At 35.8% G+C, this 26,822-nt stretch overlaps 6 protein-coding genes across 17 annotated transcripts; 2 read left to right on the top strand and 4 right to left on the bottom strand.

Moving 5' to 3' along the window:
* Nucleotides 1-494: 494 nt before the first annotated feature.
* On the bottom strand, nucleotides 495-5,959 carry LOC111488047 (poly(A)-specific ribonuclease PARN-like). Of its 2 annotated transcripts, XM_023135635.1 has the most exons (8): nucleotides 5,566-5,959; nucleotides 4,880-5,010; nucleotides 4,047-4,238; nucleotides 3,393-3,505; nucleotides 2,704-2,820; nucleotides 2,311-2,425; nucleotides 1,997-2,212; nucleotides 495-1,404 (listed from the first exon to the last, which is right to left on the bottom strand). In XM_023135635.1, the coding sequence occupies exons 1-8, from the start codon at nucleotides 5,883-5,885 to the stop codon at nucleotides 755-757; spliced, it is 1,854 nt and encodes a 617-aa protein (XP_022991403.1). In that variant the 5' UTR covers nucleotides 5,886-5,959; the 3' UTR covers nucleotides 495-754. The 2 variants fall into 2 exon arrangements, with proteins under 2 accessions (XP_022991403.1, XP_022991404.1); XM_023135636.1 differs by lacking the exon at nucleotides 3,393-3,505 and having other exon boundaries at nucleotides 2,704-2,783.
* Nucleotides 5,960-6,247: 288 nt separating this feature from the next.
* LOC111488048 (GPN-loop GTPase 3) lies at nucleotides 6,248-11,413 on the top strand. 3 transcript variants are annotated; one of them, XM_023135637.1, is made up of 10 exons: nucleotides 6,248-6,403; nucleotides 7,351-7,543; nucleotides 8,626-8,734; nucleotides 8,819-8,900; nucleotides 9,043-9,128; nucleotides 9,296-9,399; nucleotides 9,494-9,624; nucleotides 9,737-9,830; nucleotides 10,539-10,594; nucleotides 11,112-11,413. In XM_023135637.1, the coding sequence occupies exons 2-10, from the start codon at nucleotides 7,499-7,501 to the stop codon at nucleotides 11,206-11,208; spliced, it is 804 nt and encodes a 267-aa protein (XP_022991405.1). In that variant the 5' UTR covers nucleotides 6,248-6,403; nucleotides 7,351-7,498; the 3' UTR covers nucleotides 11,209-11,413. The 3 variants fall into 3 exon arrangements, with proteins under 3 accessions (XP_022991405.1, XP_022991408.1, XP_022991406.1); XM_023135640.1 differs by having other exon boundaries at nucleotides 6,249-6,403; nucleotides 7,429-7,543; XM_023135638.1 differs by lacking the exon at nucleotides 6,248-6,403 and adding an exon at nucleotides 7,028-7,135.
* Nucleotides 11,414-11,812: 399 nt separating this feature from the next.
* Nucleotides 11,813-16,551, bottom strand: LOC111488045 (U-box domain-containing protein 3-like). Of its 4 annotated transcripts, none has more exons than XM_023135631.1 (5): nucleotides 16,248-16,551; nucleotides 14,652-14,983; nucleotides 14,451-14,567; nucleotides 12,464-14,293; nucleotides 11,813-12,283 (listed from the first exon to the last, which is right to left on the bottom strand). In XM_023135631.1, the coding sequence occupies exons 2-5, from the start codon at nucleotides 14,925-14,927 to the stop codon at nucleotides 12,221-12,223; spliced, it is 2,286 nt and encodes a 761-aa protein (XP_022991399.1). In that variant the 5' UTR covers nucleotides 14,928-14,983; nucleotides 16,248-16,551; the 3' UTR covers nucleotides 11,813-12,220. The 4 variants fall into 4 exon arrangements, with proteins under 4 accessions (XP_022991399.1, XP_022991401.1, XP_022991402.1 ...); XM_023135633.1 differs by having other exon boundaries at nucleotides 14,652-14,932; XM_023135634.1 differs by having other exon boundaries at nucleotides 14,652-14,927.
* Nucleotides 16,552-17,237: 686 nt separating this feature from the next.
* LOC111488062 lies at nucleotides 17,238-22,323 on the top strand. 4 transcript variants are annotated; one of them, XM_023135682.1, is made up of 6 exons: nucleotides 17,239-17,620; nucleotides 17,994-18,342; nucleotides 18,790-19,374; nucleotides 19,975-20,384; nucleotides 21,812-21,881; nucleotides 21,977-22,323. In XM_023135682.1, exons 2-6 carry the CDS (start codon nucleotides 18,173-18,175, stop codon nucleotides 22,035-22,037), a joined length of 1,296 nt encoding a protein of 431 aa, XP_022991450.1. In that variant the 5' UTR covers nucleotides 17,239-17,620; nucleotides 17,994-18,172; the 3' UTR covers nucleotides 22,038-22,323. The 4 variants fall into 4 exon arrangements, with proteins under 4 accessions (XP_022991449.1, XP_022991447.1, XP_022991448.1 ...); XM_023135681.1 differs by having other exon boundaries at nucleotides 17,238-17,620; nucleotides 18,157-19,374; XM_023135679.1 differs by having other exon boundaries at nucleotides 17,238-17,620; nucleotides 17,994-19,374.
* An 83-nt stretch (nucleotides 22,324-22,406) lies between these two features.
* On the bottom strand, nucleotides 22,407-23,905 carry LOC111488064 (gibberellin 20-oxidase-like protein). Of its 2 annotated transcripts, none has more exons than XM_023135685.1 (2): nucleotides 23,480-23,905; nucleotides 22,407-23,118 (listed from the first exon to the last, which is right to left on the bottom strand). In XM_023135685.1, exons 1-2 carry the CDS (start codon nucleotides 23,824-23,826, stop codon nucleotides 22,524-22,526), a joined length of 942 nt encoding a protein of 313 aa, XP_022991453.1. In that variant the 5' UTR covers nucleotides 23,827-23,905; the 3' UTR covers nucleotides 22,407-22,523. The 2 variants fall into 2 exon arrangements, with proteins under 2 accessions (XP_022991453.1, XP_022991454.1); XM_023135686.1 differs by having other exon boundaries at nucleotides 22,407-23,001.
* Nucleotides 23,906-24,924: 1,019 nt separating this feature from the next.
* On the bottom strand, nucleotides 24,925-26,303 carry LOC111488063 (gibberellin 20-oxidase-like protein). 2 transcript variants are annotated; one of them, XM_023135684.1, is made up of 3 exons: nucleotides 25,921-26,303; nucleotides 25,529-25,794; nucleotides 24,925-25,495 (listed from the first exon to the last, which is right to left on the bottom strand). In XM_023135684.1, the coding sequence occupies exons 1-3, from the start codon at nucleotides 26,265-26,267 to the stop codon at nucleotides 25,152-25,154; spliced, it is 957 nt and encodes a 318-aa protein (XP_022991452.1). In that variant the 5' UTR covers nucleotides 26,268-26,303; the 3' UTR covers nucleotides 24,925-25,151. The 2 variants fall into 2 exon arrangements, with proteins under 2 accessions (XP_022991452.1, XP_022991451.1); XM_023135683.1 differs by having other exon boundaries at nucleotides 24,925-25,794.
* Between the last annotated feature and the right edge of the window lie 519 nt (nucleotides 26,304-26,822).

Genomic DNA, 26,822 nt, shown 5'->3' with positions numbered 1-26,822 from the left:
ACATAAAATTGTTACACGGACAACAACTTTCAAGAGCAACATTTAAGTGAATTTATTTTTTACATCTCATGAAGATATTTAAAATAAGTATTTAATATAAAATTAAATCTAATGCCGTACATTAATAAAATTTTAAATTTTTTTGATGGTATGTTAGACCTATGAGATGAAAATTGAAAAAATTTATTAGACAAAAGTTGAGAAATTTACTATCTTTATGTGATAATTTTAGTTTAAAATTGAGAAATTTAGTATATTTTTAGTTGGGAGTAAGGACAACATCATTAGTATAGTTTTAGTTGGGAGAGAGTTAGAATAGTCGATAGAGATAGTTTTTTATTTTAAACTTATGAAACACATGATCATTTTTTAAATTAGTTGTCATATCAATGGAGAATATTAGTATTCATTGTTTATAATCATTCTCTAAATTAGCCAAATATGTGACTTTCATCCAAGAAAAGGTAAGGAGAAATTATATGCGCTATAAAATGTATTAATAAGATATTTTAGATTATTAAAGTAGACATGAGACATCCTCTCCCACCCAAAATGGACAAAAGTGTGGAATATAATGGAAAGAAACATATTCCTCCAGCATCAATCATATACTTAAAAGACTTGCTCTCTCAGGAATGTACCAAAACTTCAAGGTGTTCATCATCATGGGTGCCAAATATCAGTTGGGAAATAGGAAGAAGATCACTACAATACTGCCTACGCTATATGCATTTTGGCAATGTCTAAAATGGTCTCAAAGATCAGCCAAATTAATTATAGAATCATTAGAGTAATAGATATCTAACCGCTCGGTTTCGGGATCAGCTTCGAAACTGGAATGATGGTGTTCTGAAGTGGCTCTCTCCAGGGACTCCGCTAAATCTGCTTCCCATAAACCCAACCTACACACCCTCTTGTAAGTTTCATAACCTGTTGCTTTTAGGCCTTCAGATACCATATCTTTTAAACATCCCACAATGCCATCACTGTTTATTGCATCAAGGAAAGCCTCGGATAAGCCAGGTTGCCAGAATACGACGATGGCGCATTTCTTGTCCACGAACCGGACATCAAACTCTTCACAGAAAACTTCATGGGATCCTTCAAGTGCAGTTTTCATCGACCGAGCAGTCATCCCGTCTCTAAATCCCCACAAGAAAACCAAATGCCTACAGCTAATCTTTCTAACGTTCTTCGTCGAGATCTTGATGTCCTCATCCTCAGATTTGTGGTGGTCGGGGGAGAATGAACCAAAAACATTTGCACACCCATCCAGCTTTGAGGCCAAACAATTGTTGGATTGGACGCCACCAAGATCAATTTTAAGTACAGAGCAGGCTTTTGCAAACAAATGGCATACCAGTATAGCGTTATGCCCATGAAACTTGCGATCATTTCCTGTAGCTGCAATAGAACACAATTAAGATTTCTGCTCGAGGGGATCATGACCATGATCAGTGCTCTTAGAGATGCAGGGCTTGAAACTATAAAATAGATAAAGATAAAACATTGACAGGTTTCCTTTCATGGATTGGTAAGACAAACGACATTTAAAAATTAAAATTAAAGAACTCATAACAAAACAGAATAAAAACTGAAGCATAACAAAAGGTTTAATGATGTATAACCGTGAAGAAATGAATGAAAACATGAAAAAAGTAGTTCAACTTACAAATTTAATTGAGGTTTGTTTCTATTTGGTTATTGAACTTTCCAAACGACAAACTTGGTCCCTAAACTTTGATATTTTTCAAAATCCACGTATCTAAGAAATACAAAATCGAAAGTTCAGAGTTTCATTAGACATAAAGTTCCTAATTTATATGATCAATTAATTTTTTTAAATTTCAAATTTGTTAGGTACCTTCTAGATTAGAGTAAAAGTTTAGGGACCTGTTGGACAAAAAATTAAAAAGCGTAGGGACCAAATAGACACATGAGGTACTAAACTTATAATTTAACCAAGTAAAAAAAATATGTGGACAAGGTGACAAACCTTCAACTGGAATGTCCAAATCAATAGGTGCAAAATAATGATTCTTCAAGTAAGAAAGAGCTGAAGCTATACTGGTCGGCTTGCTGAGGCCACCGATCTTGCTGATCAAATGCTTTACATCGAGCACTCTCGGGAAAACCAAATGCAAAGAGGACGCAAACTCATCTATGCCAGTAGGAAGGGGAGCAAGGAATTTAGAATGAACAAATGCAAAATCTGCATCCAAAAAGAAAGCATTAGAATAAAAACTAGAGAACAAAAGAAAAATAAAGCAAAGAGATCAACAAAAAATAAAGAATATATGAGATAAACACCATTAAGAGAATTGTAGGAGACGATAGGCTTCTGTGAAGCAGAAATGATATCTACCACCTCTCGAAAACCACGAAATTTCTTGTTTTCTTCCTCTTCAAGATTTTGAAGCTCCTTCTGAACAGTCAACAAAATATCATTCAGTTAACCCATCAGTCTAATACATCGAAGCACAAACTTTCAATTTTTTGGAAATTAAAACCTTATTTCCATTACGAACCATTTCTTCATCTTAGTTTTAAAAAATAAGACATTTTTAATTATGCATTGGATAGGTGGGTTGAAAATGATGAAAAAAATCAACTGAAGTACATAAACTTCTTCAAAGAGCTAGCTAAAGAATCAATAGTTTAGGAACTTAGAAAGTGGAAATCCAGTGAAATATGTACTGGTACCTCAAGCAGAATCTTGTCTTCTTTTGAGCTTGTCCAAATGGCACGAATTGCTTGAGTTCCTCCACCCTTAGTTGGAATTACTACAGGAACCAGGTCATCAGAAAACTCACTCAACAGCTACATCAAATAGAAAAAAGAATATAAGTCTACATATAAACTCTCTCTACAGAAAAAGTAGCAAAGATAAGTACATTGTTCTGCTGGCAGGAGTCTAGATCACTACCACATTTAAAAAAGATAACACTGAGGTTAAATTTGAATTCCTATACTCACTCTTAAATTTAGTCATCTCAGAACCATAAAACTTTGAAGTCAAGTCATTCAATAGACAATCATAAAAGTCGACTTACTAAATCAGTAATTTTACCTTAAATTATGTATAACACACATGATAAGCTATCATATTTAAACAGTGTGCAATATATATGTAAAGTTACTAAAAATAAGAACATAAATAAAAATGAACAATGATCTATAATTCTTAGCTTACGCAAGAAAAATACCAGAGATCCATTATTTATCATGTTTTAGCTACTGCCCAGCAAAAAGATGCACTTTTGTATGAAATACCATAATGAGTTTGCTCTGGAAGGGTTCTGGAAGTCTACGATGTACATGATAAATTACTATATTTTAAGAACAGCAATACACATTTAAAAATCAATCATAAGATGAAAAGATCAAGTTACCTCTAAAACAAGTAGAACTTGACGTTCACTACAAACATCTATAGTCATGGATGGTCTTGATCCATACTCCTCGCTGCCAATGATGAGCTTTTTCAACGAACTTAGCAGAGCGTCTATATTATGGAAACATTACCTTTACTATTTCAGGAGACATGGAAATAAAAAGAGGTTAAAAAACACTTTTAGTCCACAACCTTCCATAAAAGTAAGGATTTAATTCTTGGACTTTAGGTTGTAACAATTTAACACCTACTACAAAAATCTCATCAAATTAAATGTTAATTTTTATTAGGAAACAATTATTCTCTATAGTTTATGAACATATTTGTTAACAATATCAAAATCTACAGAGGGAAGAAAACTCAATAAATTTTAACAATATTTTTCATGATAGAGAAAATTTAAAGCACAATATAGGGAATGAGTTGTTGTATGCTAGAGTTCAAGGACTAAATTTTTACAAGTTCGAAATAATATGGATCAAATCATTTCAAACTAAGGTTCAGGGATTATTACTTAGATAAAAGTTCAAGGACCAAAAGTGTTCGTTAACCAAAATATTTTTAAAATGTGACCGCAAAATGGAAAAAAAAGAGTGGAAAGAAAAGACCATGAAGAAATTGTTTTAGAAAGCAATAGTAGGCCGTAACTTACCATTTGTTTTTGTGCTTGAATTACATGCATCTTTCCAGTTCTTTACCCGTGATTTAACCCGTTGAACAAAAACTGAATCAGCAATTGTCTGTCTAGAAGAAGATTTCACATCATAAGTACTAGGTGTTAGAATCGGACGGCCTATTCGAACTTTTGCTATGGACTCTTGAGCTCTAGATAAGTATGATATGCCTGAAACCAACAAGAGGAGAAAGACTATTAAAAGTCAAACTACAGTATCAGATGATAGATTCAGTATAAACAATATTCAATTTAATTTTTCCCAAAAATCAAGCGGCAAAACAGCCAGAAAGCGATAAATAATTTTTAGGTTGATAAAAATTACCAGAAACAAAAAGGTCTTCAGCAATCCACTAATAAAAATTTGTAAGGCTGGCGTTCAATTGTATAATTTCTATATGAGCCATATGAATCCCAAAACAAGATGGGTGTGTATAACCCTTCTAGATATAGGGAGAGATGATTTTTTGGAAGCGTTGGGTCGCCTTTTCAGCATTTTTTTCTACCTAGCTTGGGAACTTAGTTTTAGAGACTTGGGAACTTAATTTCTTCTCTTGAGCTGGATAATGGAAACAGAACTTCAAGAGACAGTGAGATTGAGAAATAAATTATGGATTTTTTTTCTTTCCTGTGAATTCCACTCAAAATCATCCTTTGCTCTTGTTGAAACCTTACAACGAAGGTGGTTTAGAGACTGGAAATCTGGGTTGCAAAATTACTCTTCTATAACTAGCTATGGTGTCTGTCGCAAATCTCAAGTCTTGAGGTCAGTGAGTGAGAAACCGAAGTAAATAGTCCACAATAAGGCTTACCATCATATATGCAAGCATCAAAGTCAAAACCTTCATGAGCCATGGATGTTAGATGTGAAACTTGACATGAAAAACTGTAAGAAGGCATCCCAATGTTCAGATCATCTCTGGGGAACAAATGAAAGTTGTACCTATACCATTGAAGGAAACGTAGCTGATCAGTGACGGCAGGGAAACACATGAAATAGAACGCTAGTGCTTTGATCTGCAGCCGTAATTCACAGGCAAAAAACACGAATTACAGATGGTACTGCCATGACCTAAGATGCAAGTAACAGGAAGGCATGTATCATGCAAAATAATTATAAGCAATCAAATTTGTATCACTCATCAAACAAGAGACCTCGAGTTTAGAATTTCAAATAATGATGAACAGGCAACCCATAAGTAAAAACCATTGTCGAAACATCAGCCAGAAGCCATCAAATTTCCCGTTACCACCTTCCATTACAAATTCTACCCATATGACAATAATGAAAAAGATTTACTACATATCCCTACTCTAGATTCCAATGAAAGAAATGTCGTTCAATTCTAATTTCCATCGCTTTCAACATCTACTACGTATCAAGAAGCATCCAAATCCATACAAAGTAAAGAAAAATGAAATCAGTAACATAAAGAAACTCCCAATCCCCGACCCCCGCCCCAACGTACAAACGAAGAGAAGCGGCGGCGGGACTTACGGATGGGCGATTAGCTTGGATTCCCTAACAGAGAAGGGGCATAGAGCGAATTGAAGGATCTGAAACTTCTCGGCGGCGTACTTGGCCTTGCAATAGGCGGTATCGTAGGTGTCGAAGGACTGAAGGCGGTGCCAAGGAAAGGAAGAAGAGCCGGTGTTCTGCAAAGAGAGGGCGATGAAGTCGGAGTCGGAGATGTGGTTCTTCAGGTCCCCCAAGCAGCCATAGAAGTCGGAGTTGCGAATTTGCCTAACGCTTAGTTGATTGGTGGCAATATGCAGGCGGCGTCTCTGCAACTGGAGAGATGAGAACCGAGACGCCATAGTTTCCCGTTACGCTCTCATTCAAAATTCACGGTGGAAGTGCCCAAACGAGTATTACTTCTCTATTATATATGCAGAGCCGTGGTTGTTATAATAATAATAATAATAATAATAATAATAGTAATAAATAAATAAATAATAATAATAATAATTGTCGCCGCTGTCTTTCTTCCGTGCCGGCTCCTCCTCCTTTTGAGCAGCTCAGTGTCACCGCCGTCGCCGCCGTCTTTCTTCCGTGCTACTCCCGGCGGCTTGCACCGATTTCTCGTTGTTACTGGTAAAAGAAAAAAAAAAAAGTTTAAAAACTTAGCTTGAGGGCAGTTTAGTAATTTGACCATATATTTCTAGCTAAGTTTCTTTGGCGTCCGCGTTGAATCATAACACCAATTTCTCTCCCTCGCCGTCGTCGTCTTCTCCCGCTCATTTTGATTTTCCTGCATTTTCCCCACTAATTCGGTCTCATGATCAAGCTTCAATATCAGAAGGTTTAAGTGTTTTAATCATCTTCTGTTTTATTGGTGAGCTTTCATTTACTTTCCCCTAAAAATTTGAGATTCTTTTTGCTTTCCCTTTTTTTTCCTCCGTTTTTTGATGTTTGAATTTGCTTATCGTTTCTCTTTGTTCCCCAGATTTGTTACTTTTTCTCTGGAGTTGGAAGGTTTTCGGTTTCTTCGTACTATTTTGTGGAGTAGGAAGTAAACCCAGTTTATTTTGCTGAATACTGTTTTTTTTTTTGGTGTAATTTTGCTTGAATGTTTGGGTTGACTCGATTTGGTCAAAGAGAAGATTGTCCTTGTGGCGGCTTGAAATTTATTTTTGTTATTTCAGGCAGAAATTGTGGTTAATTCTTCTTTCAATGGAATCTTGGTTGCCACTGAGAGGTTTTTTGCTCGAACTATTGTAGCTTTTGCATTTAAAGACACAATTTCAAAACTTACTTTAATTAGAGAAAAAGAAAATATAAGGATAGGTTTTTTCGGGGAAATTTCTGTGTAGACATTTCTTTGGGTCAGTGTTTGTTTTTGCCGACTCCCTCGACGTTTAGGCCTCCCTTTTGTGTCTGTGTATGAGAGATCTCATTAGTTATCCTTGCTGGGTTTTTTGGTATATTTATTTTGTTTCTCATTGTTTTTGGGGATCACGTTTTGCTGAATGATTTATTTTCGAATGTCTTTTTCATTGATGAACTTCTTGGCAATTGAGCTGCTATCAGTTTCAATTGGTTTGCTTTGTCTGGATGCTCTGGTTTTGTAGGATCTCTCGTTTTAATTCTTTATTTCTCGATCTTTCTGTTTCTTTTTTTCTATTTTCTGGGTCTCAGAGTTTACTTCAGACATATTTTTGTAAGAGTGGTGTATTCTTTTCAACAACTGAAGCAGATTTTTCATTTTTCTTTTCTACATGTAGTACGTGATCATTTGTTTTTTTTTTTTTTTTTTACCAATCTTGCCTCTCTCTCTCACAGTGTTTATGGGCCAGTCTGACTTACTGAATTTGCTATTCGCGGTGGGTGTTTGGTGTTCTGCATATATTGTTGTTGCAGTTGTTGCATCATTGCGGATCATCTCCTGTCTTTGTCCGCTTTAAACTTGGGAGACAACTAGAAAGCTGCCATGGGATATGCACAACTAGTTATAGGTCCTGCCGGCAGTGGAAAGGTGATAGATCAAGTGCTTTGTTCAACTATTCATACATTTTTACTTGTTTTCTGCTTTATTATATTATTGACCCTAAAAATTAGCATCAAGCATTTTCATGAATATATCTTAGCCTTTGAATTTACAATTCATGCATTATGAATAGTAATCAAACTATTAATATCTGCTGTATTTTTTCAGTTAAAGTATTGTTTATTTATATATGCTCCTAAATGAATCCAAAAACGTAAAATTTCATTATTGTATGCTTATTAATCAGCTGGTTTATTTAAGCATATGCCCTTGTTCAAGAGGTCAGAGGTTTGAATCCACTTCTCCTGCTTGTTTTGTTTTTTTATGAGAGACAATTTCATTGATGCTTGAAATTTACAAAAAGGATGTGTTCTTCATGATGCTTACAAAGGTAGGAAGCAAAATTATTAGATAATTTACACAAAAAAAATACAAGGTATACAACATTTTCAAAAAGCCTAGGATAAGTATGTATCTTCTTTGTGAATATTTTTTGATTTTTTCCTTTCCATAAATTCCAAATGAAAGCCGTAATGAGGTTTGTCCATGTCAAAGTCTTTGCATTGTTGAGGGTGTGGTATGTTAAGACCATGTTCAATAGCTCCTTTATCTCACTAGGAAAAACGTTGGTTTTGAGATTTGTGGTCTTTCTTGCATAAAGGGCGTCATTTTGGAAATAGTTCACTCTGTTTCTTGGCTGTAGTGGGTTCCTTTTTTCTTTTTCTTTTTTTCTGTTTTTCTGGATGGAATGGCCATGATGCACATGTGTTGTTCTTTTAGCCATGGTGTCAAGATTGAGATGACCGTTGCTGCCTGTTGGTGTGAGTTTCCCTGAGATGAGAGGGATTCGTTTTGCCTCTAGTTCATTTTGCTCTTACCTCCACTTGTTGAACTAAAAACAGCATGAAGATGCGGCTGTATATCCCAAGGAATAGTAGCTATTTTCAGATGCATTATTTGATATTGACTCCGAACATTTTGAGTTTACAAAAGTTAATTCTAACCTCATCTGTGAGTCTAAAATGGTAGTTACTTTTAACTAACTTCGGTGAAATTTTTACCTGAATCAGTCAACCTACTGCTCTAGTTTGTACCAACACTGTGAGACAGTTGGCCGAACTATGCATGTTGTGAATCTTGACCCTGCTGCCGAACATTTTGACTATCCTGTAGCCATGGGTAGGTGTACATTACGTTTGATGATCTTATGAATTCAAATGATCAATTCACCGGTCTTAAGTGATTAATATTGCATGCCGACAGATATTAGGGAGCTCATTTCGTTGGATGATGTTATGGAGGAGCTTGGACTTGGTCCTAATGGTGGCCTTCTGTACTGCATGGAGTATCCTTAAGTGATTATGCCCTTTTCATGAAGTTGTGGGATTCAGTTGCTCTAAATTTTGAGTCTATTTTATTTGTGGGCCAAAATTCGAAGAGTGTGCGTGCGCTTAAAACTTTATGAATTTCCTTAATCTTATTATTAGACATCTTGAAGAAAATCTAGATGATTGGTTGACAGAAGAATTGGATAACTACATGGATGATGATTATTTAGTTTTCGACTGCCCAGGTTTGCATACTCTCTAGCGTTTGCATGTGCATACTGACAGACGACTATAATTTGTTCGAGGATAAAACTATCTTCAAAAAATAGTTTCTTTTTCGAGTTGGAATTGTGTATTGAATTCATCATGTTTATCATACGTATTGAATATTATCATTTTTATCACTACGTAGGTCAGATAGAGCTCTTTTCCCATGTTCCGGTTCTTAAAAACTTTGTGGAGCATTTAAAGAGAAAAAATTTCAATGTCTGTGCTGTGTATTTGCTTGATTCTCAGGTTTGTCAATTCAAAGTTCTCTTTCTTATCTATCACTCCAATAATGCTGTGGTCTATTCTTTACTCGTATAGTGACAATTGCCCTATTTGTCAGTTCATGACAGACATCACAAAGTTTATCAGTGGTTGTATGGCATCTCTTTCAGCAATGGTCCAACTTGAATTACCACATATTAACATCCTCTCCAAAATGGATCTTGTGACCAACAAAAAGGATATTGATGAGTATGTATCGCCATCACCATCTGCTTCTGTACTGATTATTCCTTTGAGTTTCATCTTCAATGTTTACAGGTTTGTAACCCTAATGCTTTAAACATTGTTTAAAAAACTCTAGCTTCTTAAATCCGGAGCCTCAAGTTTTGTTGTCTGAGCTGAATCAACGTATGGCTCCACAATTTTCAAAGCTAAATAAAGCTCTAATTGAACTGGTGAGCAGTTTACACCCTTTTCATTCATTACTCAAGTTTCCGGTGCATGGTTGATAAGTTTTGTTTGCAGGCTATGCGAAAGAATATTGTTGAATTATATGATAAGAATATTATTGAAGTTTATTATTATTATTTCATTCTCAAAGAGGGGTCTTTTTGGTGTGACAATTTCCTACAAAAGTATGTTTTAACTATTAATGATTTTATCTATTTTCATTTTTCCTCATGCAAACGTTTTGTACATATGACCTCTAACTCATTTTTTAGATTTTACATGATGTGGCTCGACTATGTGCCTATATCAAGTGAGAATTTTTCATGAACAAATGTGTTTGCAAGATGCAATCTTGCTATGAAATTTTCTTGAAGTCCTTAATCAAGGGCCATAACTGGCATGACAGTCCCAGAGTCCCATGTGTTCTGGCTTTTGGTTATTGCGTGTTTCCTCAATTGCATTACTGGAAGCGCTGCAAGTAAAATGATTTGGCTGAGACTTGGGTTGAACTACATGAGTTTTAGTGATAAATATAACAATTATTCTTCTGTTAGGAAGGAATATGATGCTAAATCATGGTATTTGAAAAGATCATAAAAAATACTTTTAATTTGTATTCTTGTTTATTTAAGATTTTCAATTATGCTCTTTTGCAATGAGCTAAGAATGAGAATGCTGGTTTTGTACTTATTTACGTTTATTTATTAATTTAGGTGGACGATTATAACATGGTGAGTTTTGTGCCACTTGACTTGAGGAAAGAAAGCAGGTACTTTTTTAGTGTGCTCACTTGTTTTTATTTCAGTTCAACGAGACTATTTTTGTGAATACTTTGATAACGTTGTATATTTTCTAGTTGGAATTGAGCATTTTATTGCTACATTTGGTTTTCTGTTTACTTGTTTGTATCTATAGCTAGGTTGGTACACGACTTTCTATGACTTGTTATGGGTGTTTTGATGGTTGAAGTTTGTGTGATGTATTGGTTATTTCTAGAACATGTTTTAAACCTAGTCTTGTGGGGTTGATTTTACTGTTTATTCAAAGATAGATGACAGGAAGTTACTTTTTCCTGTTTATTCTATTCCTCGCTTGGGTTAAAAATGAACGTTTTTTTTTCCTTCTAAATTTTATCAGCTATGCAGTCCTTGGAGTAAATGACAGGAAGTTACTTTTTCCTGCTTATTGACTTCCTACTTTTTACCTTTGGCTTTTAGATGAGTTGATTTTCCTGTTGGACTCTTCAATAAGGCAAATGGCTGATATCATCATTTTTGTTTGAACAGTATAAAATACGTGTTGGCTCAAATAGACAACTGCATTCAGTACGGTGAAGATGCAGATGTGAAGATTAAGGATTTTGATCCAGAGGATGATGATTAAATCAGAGTTGGGAGGTTTTTTTGGGTTTTTTTTTTGTTTGATTAGAACACGATAATCAAATCAGAGTTTGAGTTTCAGCTATACATATGTTTGTCTGTAAGTGTTCAAACTTTTTCTGTCTTTTTGTTTCTGGTGAAGATGAGTGTTACAACTGCTTGAAGCATTTGTTTTAATAAAGAAAATGAAGAGAAATACTGCGAAGAAATGGATGAATAGGAAGTTATTGTGATCTTATATGTATATGTATAAAAGAAAATGTAATTTCAAAGAAAATTGTGAAGTTCAAGATAAAGGCTGTTTCTTACTAAGATAGGCTGAGCTACTTTAAAAAAATAACAGAGGTAACCATTACTGTCCCGAATTCGAATCTTTGGACGAGCTTAATGAAAAAATCCCCATATGTCTCTTGAGGATAGAGTAGCAAAGCCGACTCCATACTTCTAAAAAATAACAGAGGTAACCATTACTATCCCAAACTCGAATCTTTGGATGAACTTGACGAAAAAAACCAATGTTGTCTCTCGAGGATAGAGAAGCAAAGTTGACTCCATACTAAAAAAAAAAACAGAGGTTACCATTACTGTCCCGAATTCGAATCTTCGTATGAGCTTAATGAAAAAAACCCGTGTTGTCTCTCAAGTATAGAGAAGCAAAGACCGTCTCCCGGGTATAATAAACAAATAAATAGCAAAAGTCAAGTGTCAGTCCACAATATACATTATATGCACAACACTCACAACAGAACCAGTAGCCTAAAGCCTAAATCCACAGCAGTGGGAACTGTCCATGCTATGTTCTTGCCAAGCTCAAAGCAAAACTAGAATCTAGAACCTACGAGTCTAGATTCACCAAAGAGAAGAAAAGAACAGGAATCCTACATTTACACATTAAGATCAAAGATATAATTCATAACTAAAGAATTTAAGTCTAGTAGTACACAATCATTTGAGAAGAAACTGATGGAAATTATACCCTTCAAAATTAATTATGCATTGGGAAAGTTCTCTTCCTATCACTTTCCTTTCCCTGTGCTTCCATCTCTTTGATTCCGAAAATGACTGAGCAGCTGTTGTGCCTGCAATATATGAGAAACAATATCATTCTCGGGTACGGTCGAGAATACAACAGCCCAAGTTTTGTAGTACTAAATCAATCAAGAAATTCGAAAAACGGAATAAACAAGTGAAGCGATTTCAAAAATGGAGTAAACAAATGTTATAGGTTAGTTGTGATCCCAAAATGAAAGAATAGATACCTTTTCTTTTGCTCTAGGTGTGCCAGACTGAGATAAGGCAACAAGGGGTGGGACAGCTCCTTCTTGGAGAACCAAGGTGCAAAACTTGGAACTATGAAGGCATAGTTGCAATAGAATAGATGCAACATTTTCCTTTCCTCTCATCGATCCAGACTCGACAATTTCTACCAACAGGGGGATGCCCCCTTCCCTCACGATTCCCAATCGTCCCTCCGAAATTGTGGATAAGTTAGCAAGAAGTGCGGCAGCCTTGTCGACCATACCTTCGCCTGTGTCTAGAAGCTCGACAAGGTACTTAACAGCTCCTGCCTGAACGATACGAGCCTTATTTTCGTGAAAAATAGATAAGTTGAACAAAGCTGTAGCTGCATCTTTCTTGCCTCTCAGAGTACCCACACCTAAGAGATCCACCAAGGCTTTCACCGCACCGGACCGACCAATTTTGGCCTTGTATTCTTCTAATACAGAGAGACTGAATAAAGTTGCTGCAGAATTTTCTTTAGCAGCAGAGCTTCCTGTCTTCAAAACATGAATAAGTGGTTCTATAGCTCCAGCTTCTGCAATCATAGCTTTATTGTTTTCATTAATTGAAAGATTTAACAGAGCTGTCACGGCATGTTCTTGTATCAGCTTTCGTTCTGAATATAACAACGAAAGTAAGGGGCCTATTGCGCCGTATCGACCTATAATAACACGATTCTCGACATTGTCCTTGGCAAGAAGTCTCAATTCTTCTGCAGCCTTCATTTGAACTTCATCCCTTTGGCTCTTAAGGTCTGCTATTAATTTCTTGATATGCAAATCTCCGGATAAGTTATCCATTCCACCATTGCAGTTTCCATTCTCCACTATGCCTGTTTCTGTTTTACAAGCCTGTAATTGTCCACCTCCACCTCCTAACGACGAAGTAATCCCCAATGCTTCACTAAGAGATGCAGCAGGACGCTCTGATGTGATTTCTCCAGATAATTCCTTCGTATGTTTGTGTTTATTTGATGTCTTTAACGACTCATTAAATGCTGATGGAATGTAATCGATGCTAGAGAAAGCACTGGAGGTTGATACACTTCTGCTGTAGATATACGACTGCTGCGGAGACGGGGGATCAAACTTTTCTGCTTCGTTCCCCTGACTTTCATTCGAATTTTCCCCGATTAAATGAGCAAAAACATCCCCATTTTGCTTGTCAGAACCCTTTTCAACTTCAGAGGATGATCTTGCAGTTGAATTACTGCCGTGCAAAGAATAACGAAAGCTATCGCTTCGACTCAAAACCAACGACGATAAACTGGAAATGTTCAACTTGTTTTCGTCGCACCAATTCGATATCATGGCTTTAACAGTGTAATTGGGAGTGAGATTTGTATGCGTGAGCATCTGATGAGTGTTGGGGCAAATGTTTAGCCCGCTATCAATCCATTTTTGAATGGAGGATCTGCCATAAGTTTGGCCAGATGCCACAATTACTGGATCGAGCATCAACTCTAACGACAACGGGCAGCGAAAATAAGAAGGAACCGGGACTCCATTTATCCTATGAAAGTAGTCTTTTCTAACCATCCAATCGCGCATACGAATAATTAGATCCTTAATTTGGTTGATGCGATGCAGTTCCTCCTTCGCATCGTTACATTCAGCGTCGATTCTTTCCTTTTCGATGGCTATCGTCTCCTTCAGAAGTTCTTGATTCGACAACAAATGAAGTGCTTTGATTATTTTTATAAGTTGTTCGGAGTTTGGGCCAATGCCACTTCTTTGACTGATTAGAGCCTCTTCTATGGATTCAGATATCCTTTCTTGCTTCAATGATTGAAGGCCTTCAAGACATTTCTGGACAGTTCATTAGATATCAATATCATTCTTGTCAAGTAAACTATGAGGAAAAAGGATGTATCAAAATCAAGACAACTCCAAACAGCTTAGTCATTTAGAAAGAAAAAATATAAATGACGTAAAATATGACAAACGTTTCAAAATTTATACATACCTGAACAACATTTAGACTTGAGCTGCACGATACCGATTCAGACGACTTCCAAACATTCTCACAGATCGCTTGGGAAGCGTCTTGAATTTTTATAAGCAGTGGATCACATTTCAAAGCCTAAGATCCATACAAAACAAAGAGACTATTAACTTAAAGTTACTGATATGAAAGTGTCTAATTTCAAAGCCTAAGGTAACTCACACTGCAAATTTTGCTTGTCTTCGGACACCAGTTTTCGAGGCATTCTCGAGCCTCATTCACAGCTGTATCCAGCAACTCACATTCCCTATGATGTAACTCATCGGAAGATAGTTTGAGGCTAATGACATCATCAAGCACGAGTTTTAGAAGTTTTAATACAACAACAAGATCCTTGCAGCTCTTAGGAAGAGGCAAAGGCTTTGTAGTGTGGCATGAAACTAGATGAATGAATCTGGAAATACTGTTAATCAGACATTGTACAGAGGCTGTTCCCATCTGTCCTGATTTCAGGGAAACATGATGACGAAATGAGAAAGACGAGTATAAGCTCCCCACAGAGACAAGATGTTGATTAATATCAACGTTAAAGAAAGCGTTAAACAAAAATGTAACGGAATGATTAAGAAGAAGTATATAACACCATGAACATATTTTTTAGGACAACTAACCAGAATCGACTTATATTAAATGTTGGGTTCCTTGAACTTCCAAAGAGTTGGGCAAGGTGTTTTGTGCAATGATTAGAGAAAAGATATGCCTATTGGAGGGGAGACTATCTGTAACAGCCTAAGTTCAAGCCCACCACTAATAAATATTATTATTTTTGAGCTTTTCCTTTCGGGCTTTCCCCTTAAGGTCTCACAATCCACCCTCCTTCGGGGCCCAGTGTCCTAATTGGCACTCGTTCTCCTCTCCAATCGATGTGAGATTTCACAATCCACCCCCTCTTTAGGGCCAGCATCCTCGCTGACACACCGCCCAATGTCGACCCCCCTTCGAGGCTCATCATCCTCGTTGGCACATCGCCCAGTGTCGAGACTCTACTACCATTGGTAACAGCCCAAGCCCACCATTAGCAATTCTTATCCTCTTTGAAGAGGAGAACAAAGCTTTCCTTATAAGAATGTGAAAACATCTCTCTAGTAGACACATTTTAAAACCTTCCTAGAAGAAAAAGATCAAAGAGGACAATATCTACTAGCGGTTGGCTAGGGCTGTTACAAAGTAACTTGATTTCCAAACTCAACGAGCACAACCTTAGGTGAACGAGTTCAGTTTAAGGACAGAAATTCCTTCAGACTTGCAAGAAAACCTCCAATTCGGTCAACCATTTGCGAACGAAAAATACCATCTCTCAGAGGCAAATGTAACCCTTTCATAGGATCACTCCAAAAGAAAATCCAGCCACCATTCCTCAACTTTCAAACAAACATAAGAAAAAAGCTCTTCAGCAGTAGAACCAAGAAATCCTAGAACAAGTCAAATTCATTTACTAGTAGAACCAAGCCCTTCAGCTACCAGATTCAAAACGAAAGAATTCAACTATCATTAAGGGATAAAAAGGGTCAATCCTATTTAGTGAAACAGAACTTCGTAACATTGTTACATATTCATTCACTAGATGAACAGAGATCTTCATTTCCACTTAACACAATTTCTGAAAAAAAACAGTCCCAGAAAGCACAAACATCAATCCAACAATCGTAAAACAATCTCATAAAAGAAGGAAAGAAAGCGCAAAACCCCCATCATTAGAAGCAATAAGCAAATTCATGTAAAGGAATTGTCGTAAATTCAGAAAACAACTCATCTAACCTGCGACTCAAAAGAGGCGAATCACGGCACAAACTTATAAAAAACGACAACCATTTCACAAAAATCCTCCTCAGAAACTAAGCGGTAAGAATCTCCACGCACCCTTTCGCAAGAACAGCTCGCATCGAGTGAAAGAGTCGAGAGAGAAAGAGAGAAAAAAAAAAAAAAGGAGAAATGGCGAAATGCTGGAAGTGGGCTACCTTGTTCTTGTTTCGTGAAGGTAAAAAGGGTAAGAGGAAGAAAGGGAATATGGGAAATCGCAATGGAAGATGGAAAGAAATGGCAAAATGTGGTTTTCTTTGAGACAATGATTGGATTAAAGGGTAATCAACAATAACTAATTTTGATTTATATTTTATTGAGTTCTTTTCAATGGATGATGATGATGATGGGAAGTCATGGCTTTCAATAGGCATGGACGTGGATTAGCTTGTGAAATTACTATTATGCCCCTCTTCATGACACTCTCATTAATTTGTTTATTAATTAAAATTCCAAATGCCTTTAAAGTTTCCATTTTTATTGATATTTATTATTTTGAATTTCTTTCCATTTAAATTTTTATATAAAAAATTATTAAATAATCAGTGGACCCTATTTTAAGTTGGTTGAATGGGTCGAATCGTCTCAACTGCAAACTTAATCGAGCTGAATTTTTCAATTTTTTAAAAAATGAATCCACACGAAATCGAAAAAAAATATAATTATAAGTCGAGTGGTCTAAACTATTTGAGTCATCGAGTCATATGAATGCTTTTACCATCTAACCCAAATGTAGTTTTTGATGTATTTACGAAAAGTGAAGGGTTATATTGTAATTTGATTATTTATTATTATTCTTTTTTTAATTTTGTATTTAGCAAAAAAGGAAAATACTTCAATTTTAAATTATTGGAGAAATTTTTAAACGACACACATAAATACACACACACACCAAAAAAAAAAAAAAAAAAAAAAAAAAAAGGGGGGGAAAAAAGCGCTCGCAAATCTAAAGAGAATCCTGTCGTAGATGAAATAAAGAAATTGAGAGAAAAGCATTCAATCTCCTTCATTGAATTTTTTGCTTCATCCCTTTGAAGGAATTCTTAATCGAAGTCAAAGATCAGAGTATGTGGGGTAGGGTTGAAGTTGAACTGTGCCCTTTGAAGATTTCCCGATTTCTTTGTTTCCTTTTCTGCTCTGGAATTCGATCTATGCAGCAAATTTTCCACCCAAATTTCTCTACTTTCTATCTCCGAATTGAATTTCCGTTTCCAAAATCGATTACGAAGGGGCACAAACGGCGGAGTTGGGGATTTGAGATAGTGAGAAGACTCGGTTAGCGGATTTGGGAGTCGAATCTTTTCAACTTCTTGTGTCTCCTGCTCCTTCAGGTTTGAGCCCTAATTTTCTCGTTGAAGCTGGAAGGTATTCTTATGAATTTTCTGGTATTTGTTTCTTCTGTTGCTTCCTTTTGGTTCGGTTACTTGTTTAATCTATGTTGATTTCCTGATACGATTGAAGTATTTTTCTTCTGATCGTTGACTTCGTTTTTCCTCCTTTTTTGTTGGGGATTCTTGGATTGAGCGTGTCAGAATGTTAGACCTTTTTATCTTTACTGAAATAAGCTATTTTCGTCGTAATCTTGCTTTGGTTTGTGTCTCTTTTTCGAAGTCTACTGATGATTTGGCCATCGACAGTGGCTTTATCTTAATGTTTGAATCCAGTCGTGCTAGAATGGGTCTGTTGAAATTTGCTATATTCCAGGTATGAACAGCTCTGTTTCTTCCAGTCGTGCTACCTCTTCGAGTTGCAGTTTCATTGGATTGTCGGAACTACAAGACATATTCATAGTAGGAGGGGTTTGAGTTAGACCCGGAGTGTGAAATTTTAATTTACTGGTGCTCAACTCCGTATGCTTTATTTTCAGTTCCTAGCATTGGAAGATGTCGTGGGGGAGGGGTAAATCTCCTGGCTGGGCAGCGGTTAACCTTAAGCAACAGAATAGTGGCCTTCAAGATGAAATTGACCCGGACCCATTCCCACCAATGTCTACCGCTCATTCCTTTCTGCCACCCTGTGAAAACGTACACAGAGTTAATGGTCGTTCAGGGAGGTCTTCACAAGAAAATTTTGGTGCAGAAAAGACAATACTTGGTAATTCTAGCATTCGAAGTAGCAAGAAGTTGGTTGAAGAATCCACTGATGTTTTAGCCTTCTGGAAGCTTAAAGAGCTTCATTCTTGGGCTGATATCAGCTTGATTGTGGATATAATGGAAGCTGTAAATAATAACTTCAACGAGGCGTCTAAGTTATTAAAAACAATGGTTTCTAGTGACAATTTTGAGATCAATAATGAGATGAGCACCTTAGGACTGCATTCCTCTAATGATGTATCATTGGTGAGGGGTAAATCTTCTGGCTGGGAAGAATTTAACCTTAAGCAACAAAATAGAGGCTTTCAAGATAGAATTGATCCGAAACCATTCCCACCGATGCCAAGTTCCCTTTCCTCTTTGCCACCCCGTGAAAACTTGCACGGTGTTAATGGCCGTCCAGGGGGATCCTCCTCATCTTCACCTCTTCCTTCTGCTGATTCTCTAACTTTGCCAGAAAATTACGGTGCAAAGAAAATACTTGGTGATTCTACCATTCAAAATGGAAGGAAGGTGGTTGAAGAAACCACTGACGTTTTAGCCTTTTGGAAGCTTAAGGAGCTTCATACTTGGGCTGATTTTAGCTTGATTGTGGATATAATGGAAGCTGTAGATAATAACTTCAATGAGGCGTCTACTTTTTTAAACAAAATGGTTTCTAGTGACAATGTTGAGATCTGTAACGAGATGAGCACCCTAGGACTGCATTCTGCTGATGGATTATCGTGCAATGGGAAGAATGATGTAACCATATCATCAGAAAGAACTGTTAATAATCCCATCCCTAGTTCCACACTAAAGGATGTGCAAGACATGCATCAAAATATTAATGATAAATTGTTTGAAAATAATTATCATGAAAGAAATTTCTTTCACAATGTTGGAAATCCAAAAATAGCTCTTTATTGCTCAAAGTCTGCTCCTATTGAGCCCGAGTGGGAAGAAGATGATATTTACCTGAGCCATCGGAAAGATGCTATAGCAATGATGAGGTAAATAAGTCTTCTGTCTACTTTATTATCGGGTTGTTTTTCTACTTCAATTTAATTTTTTTTTTCCTTAATAGATATATTTGTTAAAATTTCCATAACAAAAACTTATTTTTCTTTTTCCTGCTTCTTTTATCATTGTGATGCACCACTGGGTTTCTGGGGTTCTTTGTATTTATTATATATTTTTACCGTGTGTGAGAAGAACGTTTTAAAGAATTTATATGTATGGGGGATCTGGTTGTACCTTGAGTTATGAGTAGACAACAGTCTGTTTGTATGAATAAGCTAATTTATGTTGATAGCTCAAGCTTTGGAAATTAATAGAAAGTCGACGTGATAAGAGGGAGTTATTGAATCCAAGTCCATGGTAATTTTTTGTTTTTAATTCAAATTGACACTGTAATCATACTCAAAAGAAATGTTAAAAAATAATTGTTGGACAATTATTCTTGACCTAGGCTCTCTTGTATTGTGGCTTTGGTCTTATGTTGTAGTGTAAAATATATGGTTCTTGGGAGAAGGTTCAAGTACTCAATGCTATAGGAGTTGATGTCTCGCTTAATATGATCCGATTTATTTGTAATTTTCTTTAATCAATAGGTCTGCATCTCAACATTCAAGGGTAGCCACTAATGCCTATCTTCGGAAGGATCATGCTTCTGCCAAGTATCATTCATCAAGGGCTCAAGAACAATGGCTAGCTGCAAAAATGTTAAATGCTAAGGCAGCCAATGAAATTTTACAAACAAGGAATAGTGAAAATGGGCTCTGGAAGTTGGACTTACATGGGCTTCATGCAGCAGAGGCTGTTCAAGCCTTGCAAGATCACTTGCTGAAAATCGAAACTTGGAATGCCTCCAATCGGTCGTTGTCGCCAAAGAAAGCTGAAAGGAAGGGTTTCTATCGTGTTTCATCCCTTGAGTATCTTAGTTGTCTGGGCGTAAAGTTGGACAAAGAATTACAATCACCATTACCTAGGCATAGGCCGACATCATTGGAAGTCATAACAGGTAAATTGTATCTGTTGCTGTTTAACTCAACATTTGTGTTTTCTTAAAGTTAGGTTTAACAGGCAAATTTCATTCTTTTCACATTTGTTTTTCTTGAGAATGGAATCATTGTATGACAATGTAACTGATAACTTTAGAGGCTGACTACGCTTGTGTTGCCTTTAGCCTTTATCAATTCCAGAGATAGATTGGCATTTTCTACATTATTCAATACTTTTGGTTACAGTAGCACAGTGGACATTGTGGTATGCCAACCTATTAATTGAAAGTTTTCTCTCTGCTGTATCTAGGCTTCAATCCTAAACGCTCTTCAAAACCCTCCTCACGTGCTAGTATCTAGTAGTTTTTTGGCTTATTATTCCATATTGCATATAAAAATCTATCAAGATTTGTTCTTGGGTTGATAATCCACTATTGATAGGGAAGAGTTACATCTGCCACCATGCGAGAAAAGGCTGTATGAATTGTGAGAAAAAGGTTTTAAGAGTGTGGTAACCTTTCCCTAGTAGATAAGAGAATGAAGCATTCCTTATAAGGGTGTGCAAACCTCTCCATAGTGGACGCGTTTTAAAATCTTGAGGGGAAGTCCCGAATGGAAAACCCAAAGAGGACAATGTTTTCTAGCGGCGGGCTTGGGCTGTTACGAATGGTATCAAAGCCAGACACCGGGCGGTGTGCCAGCAAGGACGCTGGGTCCCCAAGGTGGTGGATTGTGAGTTCCCACATCGGTTGGAGAGGGGAACGAATCATTTCTTATAAGGGAGTAGAAACCTCTCCTTAGTGGACGCGTTTTAAAACCTTGAGGGGAAGCCCATAAGGGAAAGTTCAAAGAGGACCATGAGCTTATTTCTTTGCATTTATTGTGTTTAGATTTGCATGCGAGAGACATTCAAGTAGTCTCAATCAAACTATCTTGTGAAGTGATTCGAATCACAAGTTAAATACTCTGGATCTTGATCATCTAGGGAAGTCATTCTAAAACTTTCCCTTGGGATGATTCTTTATCGTTTTTGGGGGTTTTTGGATAATTTCGATCTAAAAGTCTCATTCTTCAACAAGATCGTTAGATCAAATCTCAAGAGTTTCATAACCCTTGGTGCATCTTACCCATGCGTGTACTTGGAGAAAGGCACTTGGGGAAGTAATGAGCTATTAGTTAGCTGGGGATGGCCGGGTGGATGCATGTTTCGCGACTGCGGGTCCCATTTGTAATGAAGGACAAAATGGAAATCTGCTTAGCTGAGGCCAGGAGGCTATATATATATTAGATATAACAATGAGTTTCATCATAGGTTGATTTGACTGAAGGGAAAGATTTAAATGTCGGTGACGCTAGCATATTTTTTTCGTAAAATAACGAATTCTCATGTGCACTACTGATTCAAACATTGACGATTGTACTCATGATGTTTTGTTCGTTCTCAAAGGAATAGGTAAACATAGCAGGGGGGAGGCTGCTCTACCAAAGGCCGTGACAAGTTTTCTTAGTGAAAATGGGTGAGTCTACTTTTCTTTCCATTTTGACTTTAACCAAAAAGAAGGGTAAAAATGTTTATAGATTCATTCTACTTCAACCACTTGATAATTTGCAGGTACCGTTTTGAACAGTTGAGGCCTGGAACGATCAGCGTTCGACCGAAGTTTCGTAGGTAAACGACTCTCCCTTATTAGTAGTAGCTTCAAAGTTATTCAGTCAGAACGTAGATTAGAGTTGTTGGAGGTTGGGTAAGTGAAACGTGTAAAATGACTGAAAATGTTCGTTATTTAGAAGGAGCTCTGTAGGATTGGTTGTTAACCACATTACTGCATTGTTATTTTGTTGTCTTTCCTGGAAAAGATAGCACCTAGGAAGAAGAGGTTAGAAGAACTCTGGAATCCTGGGATTGTATTCTATTATGATTCATTATGGCGATTGCACTAGTTGAGTCTACTTCTCTAATCCATTGAAAATATAATAGCTGATTTGCTAATGACTTCATCAATGTTGATGCAAATAAACTGATGTGGTAATATAAACTTTAGAGTACGAGCTTGAAGTATTGAAGTAATTTATCATATAGATGGCATTACGAGCCAAATGATCTAGTACATATTTCAATAGGTATTACTATTTTAAACGTCGATGATTTATCTAATGATTTATGTTCTAATAAAATCCTTTAATTGGTATCCAGCATTCACATCATTCTTTTCCTTAAAAAGCCTATATTGTTGGGTTGAAAATGGGCGATAAAGTCTTGATTTTCCTTCTCCAACAATCTCACTCGGCGCATATATTTCTTTATCATCATCCTTGGGTGTCAAAAAGAAAGCCATAGAGAATCTCTTCATATTATTTTTCCTTAACACAACTCTATGTACGGCAGATCTTAGCCTCCCATTGCTCCAAGCCTCCATAAAATCCCCAATGTTCACCACAAGGTTATTGTCCTCACTCGGCCTTACGTCCATCCAGTCTCCTCCTTTCAATCTCATTTGTAGCCCTCTAATGTCATTTTGGAACACTATCGTCACATAGCTAAGGTCAGTGTGCTTCTTGAACACTTCGAGTTCTTCTTCTTCTTCATTCATGCCTCGAGGAGTGAAGCCGTTTATTCTTATGTAGGCATTGCAGTTGCTGAACTCGGAATCATAGAATTTGTTTTCAATATTATCTCCCAAGATGTTTAGTAATAACTTTACTACTCTTTTCGATACTTCTTTCATTTTGCTTCCATATTCATCTAGAAGATTGCTGCAAATAAACTCGAACATACAAACTTCAAATATAGAGATGATGAAAAATGATTGATTATTATATTCTTTCATGCATTAATATATTGAACATAAAATTGAAAATTTAGAATTTTAGTGAACACTTTGAATCTTCTGTGACTTAACTCTTTCAAGAAAAATTAAGCATGTCAGTGTTTTAGGGATTAACGGTATAGTACTCATAATGTATAAACTTCTTTGAATAATTTCTCTTAAAATTGTTAAATATGTGAGGAAAATAAATAAATACTTTAAATTTGTATTTGGTGTTTATTAGAAGACATTCAGATTTCAATAGCTAACATTCTTAGAAGAAGAAGAAAGGAAGGAAGAAAGATGACCTGAATTCAGTGGCTTGGTGGCCGAATAAAGATTGAGTGAAACCCTGCGCATTAGCAGAGGCTGAGAAGTTGGGCCCCGAAACCTTGAAGCTTTCGAAGAAAGGCGATAGCACAAATCTCGGGATGTACGAGGAAGCTCCTATTGTCAGTTTTTGTTTGGTCTCCTCTGGTGAAGAAAAAAGTTGGTCGGCGCCAGATATGAGTTTTTGGTAGAGCTCCTTTGAAAGACCATGGTTTCTAATGAAGAAGAATCCGAATTCGTTGCACGCTCTAAGTAGAGAAGATGCAGCGGATTCGGTCAAGCTCTGAGAGCTAATGTCTATCACTGGAACTTCCACTATCGACATATTGTGCTATACTTACAAATCCTATGATTTTGAAACCAAACAAGAAAATGATAGTTCCTTAAATAATGCTCTTTTCAATTGTTACATACACATCTATCTCTTAATTTACTTTCTTGTCTTACCTCTTTGATGGGTAAGTTTAAATATGACATTTATGTTTTATTATGTGGACATCAATTTGTTTCGGGTGACCCTCTCGAAAAAAAATCTCCATTTAAACAGGGAATGAAGAAGTGAGTAGGAAAAGATTTCTTCTCGTTAAATAAATGGGGCCGGGGATAGGGATTGTATTCCTCGTCCCCATCCCGTGGACATCTCAATTTTCTTTTATTATAAAATATAAGTATAATTTTACTGGGTTAAATTGATCAGATTTTCGAGTCATTAGATTTTATGACCTTTGAGTTCGAGTCATGAAAAAGAAAATTGCACTTTCTTGATATAGTCATTGACTTTCAATTCTTTTAAATTTTTCTTAGTCATTCTATCTTTAGGATCGTTCTCATTTACATGCGGTCTCGGATTATTCATGTACCTCTTTTTTATTCGGGTGTCACGCTAGGTATCTTTTTCTTACACGCAAGTATAAGAAAGAAAATAAATTATATAAAAAAAAAAAAAGAAAGAAAGAAAAGCAATTCCAAGTAATTGATAAAAAAAAAATTAGATTAATGAATAGTTCAAAATTAATTTCAAGCCATAAATACAAGTTGAATAATTCTTGGTAATAAATGAAACAATTTATTATAATTAATACAAAAACTTTTATATTTATCTATTATTTAATAACTTTAATAAACACTTGATTGCATTATTTAATATATTTTATTATTGAAAAATAATTACGTATACATTTCAATCTATTAATTAGTTAGTGCAAATTTATATAACATAATTACCAATTAATTAGAATGTGGACTTATTTAAATTAAATATGAGATAAAATTGCATAGCTCGTCTCTAAATTATTCATTTTTATCTAATAAAAATTTCAATATAAAAAAGAAAATTAATAATTTAAAATTTTATAGACTTATTAATAAAAATTAAAATAATAGAGATGGATTAAACAATTTATTTAGATTAGGACAGATCATATATAAAATTATTTACGTTATGGCCATATCATATCAGGTACATATGTGAAGTAACACAAATATATCATTGTAGCGGATTAACCTATGAGAGATCTGTCGATCTATTGGCATAACTCAATCTGGAATTATAACACTCTGAGACCCGTTCTAACAAATACAAGTTTAAAACGTATATGTTAAGGAGATGTTTCTACATTCTTGTAACAAATATTTTATTTCCCTCTTCAACTATGGTAGGATCTTGCCGGAAACAAATTCAAAATCCAAGAACAAAAATGAAACTTTTAATTGAAACGTGTTTAAAAGTTTACCAACTTTCTCGTAATTGTTTTCCCTAAAATGCTTATATTGTTGGGTTGAAAACGAGCGGTAAAGACTTGATTTCCCTTCTCCAACAACCTCACTCGGGGCGTGTATTTCTCTAGATTCATCTTCAGGTGTCGAAGTGTAAACGATAGAGAATCTTTTCATATTATTTTTCCTCAAAACGACTCTATGTATGGCAGATCTCAGCCTCTCATTGCTCCAAGCCTCTAATAAATCTCCAATGTTCACCACAAGAATACCGTCCTCACTTGGCTTTACGTCGATCCATTCGCCTCCTTTCGATCTCATTTGTAGCCCCCTAATGTCGTTTGGGAACACTATCGTCACGTAGCTGATGTCGGTGTGTTTCTTGAACACTTCAACTTCTTCGTCGTCATTCATGCCAAGAGGAGTGTAGCTGTTTATTCTTAGGTAGCCATTACTGTTGCTGAACTCGGGATCATATAATTTGTTTTCAATATTATCTCCCAAGATGCTTAGTAATAGCTTCAATACTCTTTTCGATATTTCTGTTATTTTACTTCCATATTCGTCTAGAAGATTGCTGCAACATACAAACACAAATTAGTGTCTAAATAAAGTAGATAATGATAGAACAATCATATAAAATAAAGCTCATTGGGCAGATTTTAATAGCGATGAAAGCAAACATTTTTAAGGAGAAGACAACCTGAATTCAATAGTTTGGTGGCCGAATAGGGATGGAGTGAAACCCAACGCAACAACAGAGGCTGAAAAGTTGGGTCCCGAAACCCTGAAGCTCTCAAAGAAAGGTGACACCACAAATCTCGGGGTGTACGAGGAAACTCCCATTGTCAGTTTTTGCTTGGTCTCCTCGGGAGAAGAAAAAAACTCATCGGCGCTGGAGATGAGTTTCTTGTAAAACTCCTTTGAAACGACATGGTTTCTGATGAAGAAGAATCCCAATTCACTGCACGCTCTAAGTAGAGAAGATGCAATCGATTCGGTCAAGCTCTTACAACCAAGGTCTATCACGGGAACTTCTTCTATCGACATATTCTGCAATATGAACAAACTCTATGATTTTGGAACCAAACACGAATGTGATCTTTTTCCAATTTTGTTGGAGTGTTGTTCCTTAAATAATGTTCTTTTCAATGGTTTTGTATTGTTGTGTAGTAAAAATATTCTACTTTTTTATTCATACCTTAATTTGAACGTATTAAAGTTTATTAAGAGTAGTCCCATGTTAAGTTGAGGATAAAACTAAAAATGTATTATATCAAAAATAATAATAATAATAAAAAATAAAAAATAAAAAAAATAAAAATAATTCCAAGTATTAATCAAAACATAAGCTAATGAATAATTCAAAATTAATTTCCAGCCATTAATGTAAGTTAATTAAATCTATGCAATATATGAAATAATTTATAATAATTCATTCAAATTATTTTAGAAAATTAAAATCAATCAATTAAATTTATTTATTTCTTATTAAATATTTAATAATTCATTTCAATATTAAAATCGATCAATAATTAAAAAAGAATTGGGTATCAATTAGTTAGTGCAAATTTATTTAACATAATTACCGATTTAGAATGTGAA

This window comes from Cucurbita maxima, unplaced genomic scaffold (assembly GCF_002738345.1).
Source record: "Cucurbita maxima cultivar Rimu unplaced genomic scaffold, Cmax_1.0 Cma_Scf00013, whole genome shotgun sequence".
Classification (NCBI taxonomy): Eukaryota; Viridiplantae; Streptophyta; class Magnoliopsida; order Cucurbitales; family Cucurbitaceae; genus Cucurbita; species Cucurbita maxima.
The sequence above is the reverse complement of the archived record's forward strand: the minus strand, read 5'-3'. Positions and strand labels throughout refer to the sequence as shown.